A 19,352-nucleotide genomic window follows, 5' to 3' on the forward strand; every position below is an offset into this window, starting at 1 on the left:
TGTGGCTAAAAGTGAACCCATTCTAAAGATGAAGGGCAGAAGGAAGAGTATTCCTAGAGCAGGGAGCATCAAGTACAAAGGCCCTGAGGTAGAACCAGGTAAGCTTTGTAAAGCTCTCAAATTACCTGTGGTTTGGTGGAGCAAAAAGCATGAAGGGCTGTCCTATGAGGAGTCCAGGGCAGGCAAGATGGTTGCTACCCAGGCTTGTGCACTTGCCTGTGTGCTCTCTTGTAGTCCAAGTTAGCCTTCAGCTTACCACATAACCAAGAATGAGGATGATCTTGAACTCCTGGTCCCATATCCATCTGCTGAGAGATGGGATTGTAGGCGTGTGTCTCTACCCTTCCTGGCTTTATTCTGTGTATACGAGGCAAGCAAAGCAACTGAGCTACATTGGCGGCCCCCCAAGCTACTAAAACCTCAAAACCAGTTTCTTGGGTGTAATGATGGAGAAAGCTGTGCCCGCCTGAAGGAGCCAGGAGGAATAACACATCCGCCAGCTGAGCTTAGCGTCCCACACATGGCAAGCCCTCGGCAAGTGGCAGTTGCTTTCAACCTAGAGGAAAAGAGTTGAAAGTTAAAGATGAGTGGGTACTTTAAAAGACTCAGCTACTGCGAACTGTCTTAGCACTCAGTTCAGGACCGAGTTTATAAGCCATCTTAGCACTCAGCTTCAAGACCGAGCTTGCAAAGTGCTTGGTAGATCTGCTGTATGGCTTCCAGAGTCATAACTTAGTCCCACTTTTCAATCTGATACAGCTTAAGTTCTGCAAATGCCAAAGCCATGTCACGCAGTAGATACTATTTATGAAGTTATTGCCTATTTGGGGCCACTCGGTTAAAAATAACTGAAGCCTGTTTTCATTCTGTGTCAAAAAGGAACAAAAACCATATCTAAGACATTCTTCCTTTGTGTTTTATTAAAATACTAACATATTTCTTAAAATCCTCGAGCATAAAAACCCAGTTGTTTATCGTGGCTACGTCAGTGTGAAGTGGCATGTCCCGTTTTCCCTCTCTTCTGGAGGTGGAGCAGGTTTTGCTTTTGAGACAAGATCTCACTGTGTGGCCTGTGTTGACCTGTGACCCTCTTGCCTTCACTCAGAGCAGGCGAGGATTATAGGTGTGTATCACCCTATCTGGCCATCACATCTCCATTTCAGAAATTGCCATAATATTTACAAATGTGTCTTTTACACTGAAAGGTATGTTAATTTATGACTGAACCTTTTGGATTAACCTTTTTATGTGTTTGGGTGTATGCGTGTGCCTGCACAGGCCAGGATGTGTCGGACCCTTAGAACTGGAGTTACAAGTGGTTGTAAGCTGTTGGCTATGTGTGCTGGGAACTGAAATTGAATCTTCTAGAAGAGCAGCAAGTGCTCTTAGCCACTGAGCCATTGCTCCAGTTTTTCCATTTTTATTTCTAAAATTGTAAAAGGTCCTGAAATTTAGTCATGTGACAGTTACTTTTGTGTGATGTGTGTATGTGTTTTGTGTGTAAACATGTAGGGGGTACCTATGTAGAATACATGTGTATGCACATGTGTGTGCAGGCTAGAACCCAATGCACCCAAGAGTGGAGTGTTTTGGTCAGTCATTATTTTTTTTAAAGACCCATTTCTGTATTTATGTTTATGGATGGGTGCTTTGTCTGCATTCATATCTACACACCAGAGAGGCCATTGACTCTCATTATAGATGGTTGCAAGCTGCCATGTGGTGGCTGGGAGTTGAACTCAGAACCCCTGGAAGAGCAGCCAGCGCTCTTATTCCCTGAGCAGCCTCTGCACCCTCTACCTTTTCAGACGAGGTCTTTCACTGAGCCGGTAGCTCACCAGTTTGGCTAGACTGGTTGGCCAGTTAGTCCCAGAGATCTTCTCTCTTGCCCTCCCCAGCCCTGGGGTTACAGACAAGCACAACCAGTTACAGCCCTGATTACAGCCAGTTTTTATCTGAACTCCGGTCCTCATGCTCATATGGGAAGCACAACTATCTCCCCAACTCCATATTATTTTAAATTACACTCAAAGGGGGCTAAACTCTTCACCCAGATGAAAGGAACAGAGGTTGGGAGCCAAATCCTGGGGAAAGGGGTGGAGCCTTTTGGTTTTTTTAGGCAATTGTGTGTGTGTTTTGTTTTGTTTTTTACTATATTAAGATTCCTGAAGTAATGCGTCAAGAAAAATAAAGATTGAGCTAGGCTCTTGGTTTTGGAGACTCTAGATCCATTGCTTCAGCCACTGGTGGAGTGGCAGGGGAAGATGCCACAGAGCAAAAATGGTCATCTTGAGACCACGAAGTGAAAAGAGAGGGAGAGAGAGGCCAGGGTTCCATAGGTCCCTATATGAGCACTCCCGAGTGATGTAAGGACTTCCCATTAGGTCGCAGCTCCTGAAGATTTCAGTGTTCCCCACAATGCCACTCTGGGGAACGAGCCTTAAGCACAATGGAACTTGGGGAGGACATTCAACACACACATGCACATGCATGCCTGTGTGTGTGCCTGCATGTGCCCGAGCATGTGCACAGAGCCACTGAGTCCACAAGAGGGCATTGAATCCCCCGGAGCTAGAGGGATAGGTGATTGTGAGCCACCTGAAATGGTCACTGGGCACCAAACTCAGGTCCTCTACAAGCGCTCCCTCTCCAGCCCCTGTTGGCAGTCTGGAAATGTCTAAATGTCAGGCTGTATTGGGTGGAATCCAGGGCAAGGCTTTCACGTAAGACCAGTAAAGATTACCACACAGATGGCTTTTAAAGCTGCCCATGCGCTAATGTTGTTCATTCTTTGACATTTGGTCCATTCACGGCCTGGGTGGAGGGCATACTCAGAGTCATCCCGCACTGGAGCGGATGAAGCAAGACCTGCCAAACCCGTAGTACACAAGTGCACGCCCAGATGACATCCCCTTCTGAGAAATCATCTAACCACTTCTCACTCCCTGAGCACGTCCATCCCCTCCCAGGCCTTTCTTCCCTTCAGTCCTGGGTGCCTGCAGGGGTGCCTGTCAGGGCTGTGTCTCAGGCCCCTCACAAGCCACCCATACTGGAGGCTCAAAGATGTGGTTTAACTCTTTCAGCAATTCCGGGTCCTATCCGGACTCCACAGGCTCCTCCACCAGTCTAGAAAATTCTCTCTCCTAACTCCAGCGTGCCTCCTGGAACCCAGGTCCAGCTCTCTTTTCTTTCCGCACACGTCCGCAGTCTTTCGTTTTCAACTTTGAAGGCCTTACCTACTCCCACCCGCTCCCACCCCCGTGAGCCCCTGCAGCCCTATGTTGTCTCAATTGGTGTCCTAAACCAGAAGCCTCCCAATGTTAGCACCCGAGGAATAGGCGGTCTGGCATTTCCAGTGCCCACGTCACTCTTGTGCACATGCTTGGCTTAGTCCTAAAGATTTTACATATCCTCAGCTATAGTATTCTCCGGCTAATAACACAGTGCTATGTAACAGGTCAATATAAAGAGAAGGGGTTTGATCCCAGGGTGAGGGCCACATCTGGGGATGCTGGCTGCCTTCTAGCAGTTTCCCGGAATGGTTCCAGGCATCACTGGGAAAAGAGACAGACAACACATATGTCTGTCTCTCCTGGCCTCTCTCCTTTTATGAAGTCTCCAGGATCCAATCGTAAGACTCTCTTCTGATGACTTTATCAAACCCTTGTCACCTCGCAAAGGCCACACTTTGTCTGCAGCTACCGGGCATTTAGAAGGCGACGACGTATGCACTTCTGAACTCAGGGAGTCTGTAATCTGTGAGGCAAGGGATGATAAGCAGATGACGTGGTGGGAAGCAGTGATAAAGGATGAAATGTGACAAGGACATCATTTCAGATGAGGTGGTCAGGCAAGGGCTGATCTAAGGAGGGGGCATCCAAACACATACCTGAGTGGAGTAAGTAGCAAGCCCCTCCCCCCACCGTGTGTGTGTGTGTGTGTGTGTGTGTGTGTGTGTGTGGTGGTGGGGGGGGAACAGCTACTGTAAAGGCTCCGAGATAAGAGCAAACTCTGCCTTCCGGGTGTGCAGCTAGCAGGTCAACATGTTAGGCTAGAGTCTGTAGCCAGATGTCGTCCCAGTGACAAACCAAGGTGGGAACCAATGAGTTTATAAGGCTGACTTGCAGAGCCATAGGCAAGGCGTCACCAGAAGGAGCGTGGGTATTCTTAAAATAGCCACGTTGGACAGACAGCCTGTGCTCAGCATGGGTGGTGACCCCTAACTGTGTGGACAGAGGTTCCTCTTCTCTTTGGTTCCCACCTAAATGTTCTCCAGTCCAAAGGCCCCAAGGCTACATTCAGTTAGGGTAGAATTATATGCAATAGGGCAGCAATGGCTGTATACTTAGGTGACCCCTAGTGACCCCCCAATACCCATTCTTTCTATGAGGAAATAAGCCCAGCTATGCTGATATTTTTCTAGCAAACCCAGCCAAATTCCTGAAGGCAGTAAGTTTGAGAGATAGTTTTGTACAGCATTTTAAATTTTTATTTATTAATTATTATTGTTTTGGTTTTTTTGAGACACAGTTTCTATGTATAGCCCTGGCTGTCCTGGAACAAGTCTGTAGACCAGCCTGGCCTCAAACTCACAGTCTGCCTCTCCCTCCTGAGTGTTGGGATTAAAGGCATGCACCACCGTGGCCTGACTATACCTCTTTTTTAATTAATAAATTTTATTAATTATTGTGTGTATATGTGTGCACACACATGCCATAGCACACTCATGGAGGTCAGTTTTCTCTGTCTACAATGGAAGTTCCAGGGGTTGGAGTTAAGTCATCAGACTTAATGGCATACACCCTTAGCCACTAGGCCATCTTGCCAGCCCTAGCCTTCTTTTAAAAGACATCAACAAAAGACCCTGTTATCTCCTTTGTGGACACCAGGAACTGCTGGTGTAACAGGGGACTGAGAAGGTTTATATGCACAAGGCTGTAATATGGAAGATGGAGACAGAAGGACCAGAAGTTCATTCAAGGTCATCCTTCCCTAGAGAGTAAATTGGATGCCAGGCTGGACTACATGAGACCCTATCTTGAAAAAACCAAACCAGGAACTGGAAAGATGGCTCAGCAAGTAAAAGTGCTCGCTGTCCTCCCAGAGGACTTGAGTTCTGTTCCTGACACTCATATAGGGTGGTCCACAATTACCTTTCACCTCCAGCTCCAGGGGCTCCAATGCCCTCTTCTGACCTCCGAGGGCATATGCACTCAAGTGGTATAAACCCACACCTATACATATGAAAAAAAATGAAAGAAAACCAAACCAACCAACAAACAAAAATCCCCAAACAACAAAAAAATCATAACAGAATCCATACAGGTTATATACACAGGCTAATAGTTACTTTTAAATAGGGCAGTCGTAATAAATAGAAATGAATATCAAAATAGAGGGCATATATATCACATAGAGCACTTTCCTAGGGGGTATCCTTTTTAGGACTTTACGAATGTCAGGTAACATGGTACTCCATGGTTAATCCTGTTCTTCCTTTGCAGAGGATCACAGCAAAGTTATTTGTCCTTGGTTCCACAGCTAGTAAATGGCAGAGCCAAGAAGCAGCTTCCACCTCTGACTTTCAAGACACACACACCAGACAGTGAGTGAGCTTCCCCCCTCTGACGCAGGACGTTGAACACTGTGTGCTGCCAATGCCAGCATCGACCCAGTAGGTGCTCCTGCGGTGGTTCTTGCTCCGCCAGGGCTATGGCACACCCTCCTTTCTTTTCCCCTAACGCTTCTCAGCCAGTCGTCAGCAGATCTTGTTTGCTCTTTTGTCTCAACCCTGCTCAGGCTGTTGCCAGTCCTGGAGCACTTTGTCCTTTCCACTAATGTCCTGAGGTCAGCTCTGCCTCCTCCCATTGCCACACATGAGCTTTTTATGGCGTACAGCTCTCTCCACGAGCCCTGCCTTGCTGCCGTTTGTTACAAGTTGCTTTGAACGCTATGGAGTGTCATATTCTCCACGCTTCTGTTGGAGCAGGCCACATGCCTCTTTAGCTGAGAGCTGAAGGCCAGGGGTGAACTTGACAGACAGTAGTAACCTGATCTTTCCAGAAACATTGAGCTAGAGGGAAGGTGCCCTTGCCCTTTGGCACTAACTCCGCCCTCCCAGCACTAAGTGGGCAACGAGGGACAGGTGGTGACTATCCATTCATTCATTTAGTTAAGCGCCTAGTATCGACTAGTTAGGCCGTGCGATAAATGCTGAGGATATGGCCGGAGACAAGAGGCCCACTCAGTCAGCACCACTGTTAGGATTTACCATGCAGTTCGGTCTGAGGGTCCCCAGCATCCTCTGGGCCTCAGATTCTGTAAAGAAAATAAGTGGTTGGGAACCGAAGCAGAGGGCGGGAGGCTGGAGTGGCAGTGAGTACCTACGTCTCTGGAAACCAGACTCCACAGGAAGTGCAAAGACCCCGTTCTGGGTGAGGTCGCCGGTGCCACATGAGGCACAAGCATGACATGGGAAACCGGTGGAGCTTGTGCAGCCAGAATTGGCTTGGTTGGGATGGGACTGGGCACACTTAGGAGTCAAAACTCTAGGGATTCAGGGCTGAGACGCTGGTGTGTGCATTCCGATTCCAGGACTGTTGTTTGTGTTTGTTACTTTGAGCAAATCTCTTAACCTTCCCGGACCTCATTTTCTTCATCAGTGAAATGGGTTTCCAACAACCCTAGGGTTAAGTGCCCGGAAAGCTTCCCCCCCCCCCCCCCCCCCGCGCAGCGCCCGTATAGAAAAATACTCGGGAAAGGAGGCAGTGATCCACGCTGCTCACACCTCGTGGGGTTCTCCGGCTTCCCCGGGGTCCCGGCGACAGCCAGTCTTTTCCAAAGGACCCGGTCCTAGCCATTAAGGGCGAGTCCCGCTTTGATATATTTATTTGCTTGCTTGGGCGGAGCTTGGAGCACAACAAGGAGGAGGCGGAGGCGGAGAGCACAGAGAAAGGGAAGCCACCCGGGGGCAGCAGGCTAGCCAGGCGGGGCTGGGGAGGAGTCAAGCCGGGTTCCAGCCGCACGGCGCTGCGCTCAACGAGTGCCTCGGGCGGCGGAGACGGGGGCGGGGACGACGCTTGTAGGCCAATGGTGCTCGGCGCTACCGCAAGGGCGGTGCAGGAACCCCAGCCGCTGACAGTCAAAGTAACCAACTCCGCCCTAGTACCCGCGGGATCCCGGAGCCCGAGCCCTAGCGGGGCTGAGGCCGCCCAAAGCGCGCTGCGAGCAAGCGAATATGGCAGCAGAATGAGGAGCCTTGCGCCGGGTGGTGACCGCCGCTGCGGTGCTGCAGCTCGCAATCGGCGCTTGGCACGCCACGAACTGCATTCTTAGTCGGCCTCCGGGTTATTTCATTCCGCACCAAGGATCGCGGAAAAAGGAGATCCGTAGCCCAGAGAGGGAGCTAGGAGGCGGGAGCGCGACCCGGGAGAGATTCTGCGGGGATGAGCCGGCCATGGGGCGGTCTCGGCGGGGCGCACGCAGACGGCCGGCGCATCGGCGGGACCGCTGCCTGAGCCCGGGCTCCACGGGACTTCGGGGCCTCGTGCGTCCCGGCGGAGTCCCTGACGCTGTCTCTGGAAAGGACACGATACCTGCGTGGCGGACACTGCAGCGATCACAGCACTGAGGCTCCCGGAGCCTACAGGGTCTGCGGTTCGGTGTGCTGTCACACCGCCGCACGCGGGCGCCTTGCCCGGGGCTCGGCGACTGGCGCAGCTCAGCGAGGTCGGCTGCAGGAGCCGGGGACTGCGGGACTAGCCAGAGAGGCGTGCGCGCGGGTGATCCCGGCAGAAGCAGAGCCGGACGGACCTGAGCAGCCATGCTTCCCGGGGTGGGCGTGTTCGGCACCAGCCTCACGGCCCGTGTCATCATCCCGCTGCTGAAAGATGAGGGCTTCGCGGTGAAGGCACTGTGGGGCCGCACTCAGGAAGAAGCCGAGGAGCTGGCCAAGGAGATGAGTGTTCCTTTCTACACTAGCCGCATCGATGAGGTGCTGCTGCATCAGGATGTAGATTTGGTGTGCATCAACCTGCCGCCGCCGCTAACCAGGCAAATCGCTGTCAAAACCCTGGGTGAGCGACCCCTCCTCCAGCCCTCTCTTCATTAGCCCGGGTCTTTGCTTCGCACCCTCTCCAATGGCAGAAGCGTACACCCCAGAGATTCCAAACCCATGCATGTTACTCCCAGCTTTTCCATTCCCAGTCCGTGGCCTTCCCCACCTCCACGCTTCGCTCCTGGCACCACCTGGAAGCGTATCCCCACGTGTGTGGTGCGGAGGCTGGAATAGGCTTGGGTTCCAGGTATAGGAACCAGGTGGATCAGATGCAGAGATCTGAAGATGGGTTGCTGTTCCGGGAGAGGAAACTCGGTCCCCAGCTGTATGTGTTAGTGCTCCGGTGTGTTGGTGCGTGCGCGCCTGGGAGAGGCGAGCGTGTGGCCAGGAACCCTTGAATAAAGGACCGCACACGTGGCAGGGGTTTTCCCCAAGGTACCTGTTGTCAGCAGCTGTGGCACCCTATTTGGGTCATTTGTTTCTACTGTAAGTGAGTTTAGTGTGAGACGAGAGACGTGACAGCTGGCCGGAATGACCTTTTTAGGCTCTGGAAGCAAGCAAGGAAGGACAGTGGAAGTGAGAGGGGGCGGGTCTATTAGAACATTTTCAGATGTGTCAGAGGTTAGTAAAGATTGTAATTTAACCTTTGGGCAGAGCCTCCCAGAGTTGTCTTCTGCTCCAATTGGGAATAATATACCTTATATTCTTAGGAGATGGGCGTTGCTGTTTCAGAGGCAGGGATGCTTTGTGTGGTAACAGGCCAGACGCTGCAATTTCCTTTGGAAACGTGCGATGGCACCTCCGTGTTTTGCCTCCAGAATATTCCCAGACGCTGTGTTTACAAGTAGGTTGGGACTCTGCTGGGCTCAGAGGAATGTCTCGAGCAAGCCTGTCCATCAACAGCTCTCTTCCATACCTAAAACAACCCCAGTTGGCTAGTCCCAGGCGTTAATTGCTCACCCTTGGACTTTAGAGTCTTAATTGGTGAAGAAAGAGTAAAATCTCCTGAACTGGGGGCGTTGCATTATGGTAGAACACCTGTCTGGCATGCACAAGGCATTCGGTTTCTCAGCAAGGAGAAAAGAATTTTATAAGTTTTTGTTATTGACAAAACCGAGGTGAGTTACATTTTCTTAACGAAGCACCAGAGGTGCTATTATCGGAGTTTACGGTGTGATGGGGGATAGCCAGGGCTTCATGCTTTCGTGATGGGCTGTAGGCTTTCTTCTTTTCCTTTGTGAGCGCGTTTTCCCGTGGCTCGAGGTAGTCTATGATGATGAAAAATGTAGTGGCGCTAGATTTAGAAGTGGCCACACAGGCGCTAGCCGACTTCCCTGGAAGCCCCATGAGGTGCCTTGACTTGTGTCTTGGAGGCCGCTCTTGACTGGCTTCACAGTCGTGGTTAGGACACACAACACAGGAAGTGGAAAACCCCAGACAGTTGTCAGTCTGGCTTTGGCCGTTGGGGGGTTTACACATACTAACGTTTACCTGGAATTGGAATGAGCCCTTCAACGAGTCCCGGTGAATTGTGCTTCTTTTTCCACAGCCAGCAAAGGTGATAGACCTGTGTGTCCATGTCCTGGCCCGATAAGGAGAGGGCACCAGACAAGTGAGGTTAGTGGAATCACACACATTCTCCTTTGAGTTCCAGAAACTTCCTCCAAAGCCCTACCTCTGCCAGACTTTGGGTCACACCCTTCCCCAGCAAACCAGGTTCAACCACCTGTCCTCCCTAAGTCAATCAAAACACCCAAATTAGTCTATCCATTGTTTTGGCTCCACCCTCCTGCCAGGTGGACTGGCAAGCTGCGAACCTCACCTTGTTCCTTGAGAAGTTTCCCCTCTGGCTGACTCAGGTTTTAGGCTTTCTCTTCTCTCAGCATGAGATTCCTAGGGGGAATTCCAGCTTCTTGGGGGTTTATTGTTTTAATAGTGTGGTAGCTGAAGGGAAGGCTGTCTCTTTAGAGCAGCTTCATTCTGTACAGGCCAGTTACATTGCCTCAGTGGCGAAGCTGCTGTAGAGATCTTTCTGCCACACACAGTTTGTACACCATTCAGGGCTGTAGTCTATAACCGAGAACTTCTTGTGGGCCGGCCTGGGGGGTAGTTTGCAGTGTATAAAACATGTCACTGTGATGAAACGGGTCTCTAAGGTAGACATCTGACTGATTTTACAAATGAGGCCACCTTGATTCAGAGAGCTGAGTCCGAGCTACCCATGGCCATATTCCTAGATAGCTGCGCCCACCAGCCAACCTCTCCAGTTCTTTCTGAAGCCTGCTCCATTACTACAGTTTCTTCTGTCACAGATTGCTGGGGAGGTCCTGTGTTGCTTTCTACCCCACCGCTGGAATCGGTTCCCCACATTCTGTCCCCTGCTGTCTCCTGAATCTTTCTGTCTTTGTTACCCTTTTTTTTTGCCAAGTTGCATCCCACTAATAGACATCAAGGTTCTCAATTAGTTTCTGAATTTTTCAGACGGTCCTGGCTCACCCCTGCTGGGTCACCTTCACAGTGCTTCAAGTTATCATACAGAGCCATAGATACTGCTCCATTGTCAGTGCTTTTAGGAAAAGCCTTAGCTCGATGGCATGACAAATAAGAACCGGTCTCTGATGAGACTTGAGGCTTATGTCCTGCAAGGCATTCAGAATCTGGTGAGCTTGGGCCATCGAGATGGCTCATTGGGAGTGATGGCTTGCCGTGTAAGTCTGGAGACCTCAGTGTGATCCTTAGAACCCACAAGCAGATGGAGTGGGAGAGCTGATTTCATGATATTGCCCTCTGACTCTGACTGTCATATATGCACTGTAGCCTGAGTACACACACACACACGTGTTTAGGGATATTTGATCACACTGTGACACTCTGAGCCTGTGTTAATAAAGTTAAATTTGGATCAGCAGGGCAAAGCCAGTGACTAGTTGACAAGAATTGACCATAGAGATTTTGGAGGACCCAGGATATGATAGAGAGGCACAGGAAAAAGTAGGGAGGAGCTTGAAAAGGATTTCCAGTCCTTTTTGATCTGGGAAGTATGGAGAGAGGACTGGCTGGTTGCTCCTCTGCTATTGCTTTGCTTTATCAGGTTTCACCCTAATATCTTAGAACTCATTACACACACACACACACACACACACTAGAACTCCACGAGTCACAGTTAAGTTACCAGTGGGGATTTCTTGGAGAGACTCTTGGTTCATTCATCTGCTCAAGCTTCCGCCAGGCTCTCTATTGTCCCTGTAGCTGGACTAAGAGTTGTGCAGTCTTCAAAACCGATCATCTGTTGGCACCTCCTGAGTGTTGTGCTTCTGCTTCTCGATCCCACCTCTTCCCCTGCGTACCCTTCTAAACTCTCAGTACCAGGAACCCTTGTACTTTCTATAACCATTTGAATGTGTTTGTTTAAAATCCAAATTGTGTTCAGTTAGTTTGAATAGGTTATATATTTACATGGTATAAATTTCAAATACTATAAATGTACATACTACATTAGAGTAAGTGCACCCCATTCTGAGGCAATCAACCTTACTACTTCTTTCAATGTCTTCTAGTCAAGATTTTCTGGCTACAGTAGTAAATATATATATGTAAGAATTTTCATATTGGATGGGCGGTGGTGGCATATGCCTTTAATCCCAGCACTCAGGAGGCAGAGACAGGTAAGTTTGAGACCTGGTCTACAGAGTGAGTTCCAGGACCGGCTCTGAACCTACAGAGAAACCCTGTCTTGAAACAACAACAACAAAGTTTTAAGAGTTTTCATGTCCCCTTTCGGGTGACTGGTAAAGTCTCATTCGTGCTACTGGAAACCTGCTTGCTATCATGACATTATTAGCTCATATGTGAATTCAACCAACCAGCAATCAAAAATACTCAAAAACCAAAAGAAATTGTACCTGCATGGAACAACTACAAATGTTTGTCTTGTCATCTCCCCCTGAACAACCTAGCAAGACCAGTACATACTGTCTTTCTACCCTAATAGCTATTCTAGGCAATCTAGAGAGGGCCAAAGCAGGGAGCATACACATAGGTTACACACAAATACTAGGCTGTACTGAGGGACTTGAGCATCCAGGAGCCTTTGTGTACCCATGGGGATTCTGGAACCAATACCCGGAGATAGGGGTAACTGAATACATATGTCTGTGTATGTAATATATTTATGTTATACACACATATATACATACACATACATATATTTAGAATGTGAATCCATCCTTGTCATGTTTTGGGCTATATAGGGTTTCATGGCAGGGGTGAAATGAAAGCGTATTTGACCTGTTCCCTGTTATTCAACATTTAGGTTGTTTTCCTGTCTTACACAAGCGTGGAATGAGTCATCGTGAGGCACTGCCATTTTGTATACGCAAGCTGAGAGCCGGCCAGGGGGGCATAGTCTCATTTCATGTGACATAGATATTGCCAGATTAGCCGGCATCTGACATTTTGCATTTTGTCAGTCTCCTGAGCTTTTCCCAAAAAGGCCCTGGACTTACACATCCCTGGAGTATAGTATAGTTTGGCTCACACTGTTCAGTCCAGACAGACTACTAGCTCGGGCCAGTACCATAGGCCATTACCACCTTCTAGCTAGCCCTGGGTCAGTCTGAGCCTGTCAAAACATTGTCCCCCTGCAGAAGTCCTCTTCCCTTAGGTAATGCGGCAAGCTCTCTGGCTGCCCACGTAGGCCCAGGGGATTCTCTGTACCATGGGAGAGGCGAATGTGTAGGAGTCTGGACATAATCACACCCACAAATGGTATGCCCGTGGTTCTCTTGGACGTTGGGCTAACACTCATACTGAGGAGGTATTTGGATTCAAGTTGCCCTGCCTCCTCTCTGCCTTTTACTTCTTAAGTAATTGGGGCTCATCCTGGATGCACCACCCGCCAGTACTAAGGCCTCTGTTGTGTTCCTGGAATTCCCCAGTCACTTATCTGACTCTCTGGATCATTGTACTGGCTCTGAAGATTGTCTAGATGGCTCACTTCCCTGCCTGTGAATGGCTGGACGACTCTCTCCCCTGCCTGTGAATGGCTAACTCTCTACAGATCTATATTTTGAGGGAGTGACTTTTCGGGCCTCCCCTTCCACCTCTGGGTTCATCTCTGTCCCTGCTGTCTTTTTGCTGTTCTTGGTGACATTCTCACAGCTGGGGAGCCTCACGGGTGTCGTCTTAACCGCTCTTTGTCCCTCTGCTGGAAGGCAGCTCTTTGAGGGCTGAGCTTTTGTCTGTCTTGCTCCCTGTATAACTCTTTACCCTCTAGACCGCACCATATACCCAGCCATCTCGCACACAGGCTGCAAATGCCTGTTAAATGACCAGTGAATGCGGACAGTTTTCATTGTGTGGACATGTGACCTCAGGAGTCACAGGTTAGGAACAGGCGACACCTATCAACAGAATTTTTTGTGCCCTGTGTGGTATTCTTTCCCCTTCTAACTTCAAGGTTCACTGGTGTTACCTGGGGAGTCCTTCACAATATAGATTCCTGGGTGGTAACAGATGAACCATTTCTGCCTAGCTCATGGTTGCAATACTGGACCAGCTGGACACTGGAGTTGCTAAAGCTCTCGGCCTTGGGGAACTGAAGGAGGCCTCCCTCCCTGAGTAATTACCACGCAGGACTGTGCCAGAAATACCTGCTCCCTTGTGTGGCATGCGAGGACACTTGCTGCCATGCTCTCTGTCCTCACGGTTGGAGGTGGCTGTGAAGACCCACAGGAATGGAAGGCTTCCCCAGGGTGGCAAGTAAAGCTGCAGGCTTTCCTTGAGCTCTGATCTTCCTGCGCCTGAATCTTGCCCCAACTTGTTTGGCATTTGGCAGTAAGGACCTGGAGCAGTGGAGACCTTAGCACTAAGGAGGACTGGGGGGAGAGAGGTGGGAACTGACGGTCTCAGGCTGTTGTTGCCACACCAGTGATCATTCGGGCTGCAGATAATGGCAAGGGTGGACTTGGACTCAGGGGAGCCGTTCTGAAATTCTAGCAGCCCCTGAATTTCCAGTTCTTCCCTGGAGTTTCTTTTGGATCTCTTCCTATCTCAACACTGGGAGGAAAAAAAAAAAGAAGTGATTGTATTCTCTGGGTTCCTACCCCTGTGCACAGCAGGAAATGATTTTCGGTCTATCAGTTTGGTGCAGAATTGAGGAAGCCCTTGGGTATTATGTAAATGAGAGAAATTACTCTGTTTATGGTTAGGAAAACCCAGGCGTGACCAGGCTCATTGCATCTAACCGGTATTAGGTGCACTTGAGTGATCATTTGCTGGATGTGTTGGACTTTGGAGATGGATGATTCTGCAGTGTATCATGGAAGGAGAAAGTAAATGAAGAAGTTGAGCATTTTGATACCTGACCTGGGAGAATGGCATGAAAGAGGAAATGAAAAGGCGTGTTTAATATGCAAGCAAAGTTGTGACACGTTTGCTAGCTGTGACCTAGGAAGGCGCCTTGCCACTTAACAGGTCGTGTATGGTTAAAGTAACTAGTTATAGAAACGGTTGGTGGGCCATTCCTGTGTGATTTTGGGGCGGTAGTTGTCTTCAAAATGATTACTAAAAATTCAAAAAATATTGTTATTATAGCGTGTATGTGCAGGTCTGAGGACAACTTCGAGTTGGTCTCCCTTTCTACTTGTCACGTGGGCTCTGGGGATCGAATTCAGGTTTCTAGGCTTGCGCAGTAAGCCCTTTTATGCATGGAGCCATCTCACCAGCCCTTTGGAAATTATTATTATTATGTGGGTGTCCATGTGTCATGATAGTCGTGTGGCGGTCAGAGGACAACTGTTGGTATCAGTTCTCTCCCTTCCACCTGAGTTCTAAGGATCCAAGTCAGTAAGGAATTTCACCTGCTGAGCCTTCTCATCAGCCCCGCCCAGTATCCATTGCTCTTGAGCCTCCCTTAGTCTCCCCAGTGAGATGGAGCAAATGACACTACCACGTGAGACATTTAAAATGAGGAGGATTATGTCATGACCTGGCCGGTTGTCCCCATTTGGTTATATGTATGGGCTCAACAAATATTCATTTCTTTTTGTCACATGTGATCAACTCTCTAGATGGCTTATATATGTGATGCTTTTTTTTTTGTGGGGAGGGGTATGTGTTGAGATAGTGTCTCACCTTATAGTGCAGGCTGACCTTGAACTTGGGGCAGTCCCCTTGCTTCAGCCTCCTGGGTACAGGGATTACAGGTGTCAGTCATCATCATCCGTGCCTAGAGTGAATGGTTCCTATTTTTCAATTAAAAACATCTCTTTTTGAGAGCTCATCATGTGCATCCCAGGTGGGACTTGAACTCACAATGTAGCTGCAGATGACTTTGACCTTCTGAGATTTGTCTCTACCTCCTGTACTAGATTGCAGACATGCACTACCATGCCTAGTTTTTATGCAGTGCAGGGGATAGAACACAGGTCTTTGTACATGCCAGGTGGGTACTCTGCCAAGCCCCATGGCGCTTTTGAAATTTTTTTTTTATTATTTTCTGCCAGATTCAGAAAACAACATTTTCAAGTTTTCTTCCCTCCCTCCCTTCCTCCCTCCCTCCTTCCCTTCCTCCCTTCCCCAAAGGGAAGGTCTCTAAGCCGAGCTTTTCTTTCATTTTGTTTGTTACAAACTCAGCACAGTCAGCATTCAAGGTCTACAGATTCCACACTCTCAGATCAATAAATTACAAGTGGAAATTATCCATAAAAAGAAACTGCATCTGTACCGAACACACAAACCGTTTCTTGTCATTATCCCCCAGTTTAAACGGTGCTTACATCTGGATGAGATTCGGGTGCATAAGGAATATGTGTAGGTTCTGTGCAAACAATGTTTCTTTTCACAAAGGGGGTTTGAGCAAAGACTTTGGCATTTTCCAGGACAGTCAACCCGCTCTGAAGATCTGAGGGACTGCCATAGTAGCTTCACGGTGATCAGCAGGAGGCACAGAAATTACCACATCCTCATTCTGACCGTCCCTTGTGACAGGGCCGTGGGGCATCTCACGGAAACCAAGAGCTGATCTTAGGCACCTTGGCTGTGCATTCCTAGAGTTAATTTTGCTTCTCTCCGTGCGTCAACACTGTCATTCATCTCTGCTCCCAGCAGCTTCCTCAGCTTCCAATGTGGTAGACGAAAGCTGTCTGGCTTCCTGCTACACACATTACAGGTTCAGCCACCTGGGAAATGCAGCCCCTCCCCTCTTCCCAGTTCTCCCTGCTTCTTCTGTCTGGTGCTGTCTCCTGGCTGTCATTTCTATGGTTACCTTTAGTGTTTGGATAGCGAAGTGGTTCTCAACCTTTATTTACTTAATGAAATGCATCGTGGCATTGCCTTTCTAGTTGATCACAGCCAAAGAGTAAAAAGAACTGATGTATGTGAGGTCCAGCGAGACCGCTTATTGCTAATATAAGGTCATGTATATGTCTTATATATGCACATATATAACATAGACGCACACATAGATACTGTACTGAGGCTGAGACCCAGGATTTAAGCACTCTAATCCAGTGTAATTGTCCTGGGGGATAATCTAAAGGAAGCTGCTTATGCCTTCAGCTATCTGTGCACTCAAACAATGGCCTGCCGAGAATTAGCATATCTCCAGGAATTCGTGTTGGAAGAAGGAAAAGGCTGCCATCTAGTCAGCCAGAGTGGGAACTTGTCTCCCACGAAGGGATTTCACACAGTTGTGAAAACCTGTCCGACCACCTTGCAAGAGAAGCTGGAGCCAGATGCTGCCTTGTTAGTGATGGGCATGACCACACCTGGCCAGGACTGCTTAGTTATGCATGCCTCTTGCTTTGTATTTAAACCGAATACTCACCTCAGAACCTGGAATAAGGATGTGCAGGGGTGGGGTGGCTGTCACTGGACCTTTTTCTGTTCCTCTTCCTCATCTGGCCATTTGAATAGACCAATCTCTCTCTCTCTCTCTCTCTCTCTCTCTCTCTCTCTCTCTCTCTCTCTCTCTCTCTCAAGGTTTATTTTTATTTTGTGTGTATGAGGGTGTGCCTACGTGTATGTGTGTATACTCAGGGTGTACCTGGTACCCACAGAAGTCAGAGGGCATTGGAGCCCCTAGAACTGGTTGTGAACCCCCATGTGAGTGCTGGGCACTGACCCCTTTGCAAGGGCAGCCAGTGCTCTTGCCTATTGCTCTCTCTCCAGCTCCTGGACCCCCTTTCTCTGCTTCTCACTGCTGCTTATCTCTTTAATTGGAGTAGAGAGAATGGAAGACTGGGCCTAGTTTGTGAGGGCTTGGGATGAGTTTGGGCTTCCCCTTGACTAAGAAGAGAGGACAGGACTTAAATAATTTAAAAGAAAGGTATGCTTGCCTGTAATTCTAGGATTTAGGAGGCTGAGGCAAGAGGGTCAAAGTCAGTTTGGTCTACACCAGTGGTTCTCAACCTTCCTAATGCTGCGACCCTTTAATAACAGTTCCTTGTGTTGTGGTGACCACCAATCATAAAATTATTTCATTGCTATTTCATATGTATAATGTTGTTACTGTTATAAATTGTAGTGTAAATATCTGTGGTTTTTGATGCTCTTAGATGACCTCTGTGAAAGGGCCTTTGGTCCCCCTCAAGGGGTTACGACCCACAGGTTGAGAATCATAGGTCTACATGCTGAGACCCTTCTCTCTAAATAAATGAATAAATATATACATGAGGGGCTGTACAGATAGCTCCGCAGTTAAGAGCACTTACTGCTCCTATAGAAGATCTAGTTCCTAGCACCTCTATAGCAGCTCACATCCACCTGTACTCCCTCTTCCAGGGTATCTGATGCCTTCTGGCCTCACAGGCACTGTGTGCACGATACACATGCACACATATAGACAAACATACTAAAAAACCCCAAATGAGTAAACAAAGAAAACAAAAATGCATTTAAGAAAGACAAGGCCCCATGAGTAGAGTCACCCAGAGGACCTGTCCAACTCCGCTGAGCTCCCTCTGTATGGTCCCCACCATCCAGGAAACAGTGGATTGAGAATGTCCAGCTTTGTCAAAAAAAAAAAAGTCAGAAGTGAAGAGTTTGAAGGTTCCCCACCTGCAGAATGGTTGGGAGTTGAGGCAACCGAAGTGCGAATTACCCTGACTTGAGCATCTCATATGTAGACGTGTGTCAAATTACCCCTCCTAAATATTCATGTCATTTGCTAATAATCATAAAATTTTAAAGAATATCCAAAATTAAAAAAAAATTTAGAGCTACTGTCAATGCTACTTGCATCATTCTCTCTGCTCAGGCTCCAGTTAGTGATGGGAGCTAGTGACAGCTCTCTAGGGTCAGCGAGGGTGACAGCTCGCGGGAGCGTTGGAAGGAACCGGGTTGGGAGGAGCCCAAGTGGCTGCCTTAGCTAGTGTGAAAAGCCCTGCAAAAATGAATTCACCCCGAAAGGCTTCAAGAGGATGCTCCATGTGGGGCAGAGTTAGGGGTGCAAGACGGGGAAGAGAGGGTGCTATGGAGGGTCTCGGTCCCGGCCCGTGCTGTTGCGTGGAGCTTTGCAGAGGTTTAGCATCTTCTTGGGAATGCACCCTGAAATTTAATCCCCATAATAGGAGTGTAAGAAGCTGGACCATGTGGGATCTTTAAGAGAGAAGTGGGGCCCTGCCTTCATGCGAAATTAATCCAGTCATGTGTGCTTCCCTGTCTCCAAGGGGCAGGGTGGTAGGGAGTGTACACATTGGGGGATTTGTGTGTCCCAGAACTAATTAGTGGAGGTTTTACAAGGTCTGGGTGCAGCCCTCAGTTTATTAGCAAGGACTCTATTATTAATCAGAAGGAAACATGTTCTGGAGAGTTTTCCTAAATTCACCCTGAGATATTGGAAATGAACACAAAAATAGATTCTTCCACCCTCGCTGAACACCATAGGACTTTAGGTAGTAAGGGTACCCAAGGAAGGCTGCCATGTTGGGAACCTTTAGTAAACCTGTAAGGACTGGGCTTTCTAGTCACTAGAGAGAGAAGCAGAGGAACTAGGGAACTTCACGTGCAGGAGGGCAGATGCCAGTGCCACCCCCCCCCACCCACCCAGTGGGCATGTGGAGGTCAGAGTTTAACTTTCACATTCTTGTCCACGTCGTGTTTTTGAGACAAGGTCTCTCACTTGACCTGGCACCCTAGGCTAGGCTGGCTAGTGGCTAGTGGGCCCCTAGAGATCTGCCTGTCTCCACCTCCCCCAATGACAGGATTACAAGTGCACCATGGCATGGGACTATTTAAGTGGCTTCTGAGGATCGAACTCGGGTCCTCGTGCTTGCACACTAAGTGCCTCACTTAG

At 48.7% G+C, this 19,352-nt stretch overlaps 1 protein-coding gene across 3 annotated transcripts in view; it reads left to right on the top strand.

Annotated features, from left to right (window-relative positions):
- Positions 1-7,148: 7,148 nt before the first annotated feature.
- Gfod1 (Gfo/Idh/MocA-like oxidoreductase domain containing 1) overlaps positions 7,149-19,352 on the top strand; it is a 96,544-nt gene continuing 84,340 nt past the window's right edge. The window contains exon 1 of one of the 3 annotated variants that reach the window (XM_075969794.1): positions 7,149-8,075. In XM_075969794.1, the coding sequence (XP_075825909.1) occupies positions 7,823-8,075 (253 nt within the window). In that variant the 5' untranslated portion in view covers positions 7,149-7,822. Of the gene's footprint in view, positions 8,076-8,104; positions 8,492-9,604; positions 9,674-19,352 lie in introns of those variants that run through there. The other 2 variants (XM_075969795.1, XM_075969796.1) reach the window with 2 other exon arrangements.

This window comes from Microtus pennsylvanicus, chromosome 4 (genome assembly GCF_037038515.1).
Source record: "Microtus pennsylvanicus isolate mMicPen1 chromosome 4, mMicPen1.hap1, whole genome shotgun sequence".
Lineage (NCBI taxonomy): Eukaryota > Metazoa > Chordata > Mammalia > Rodentia > Cricetidae > Microtus > Microtus pennsylvanicus.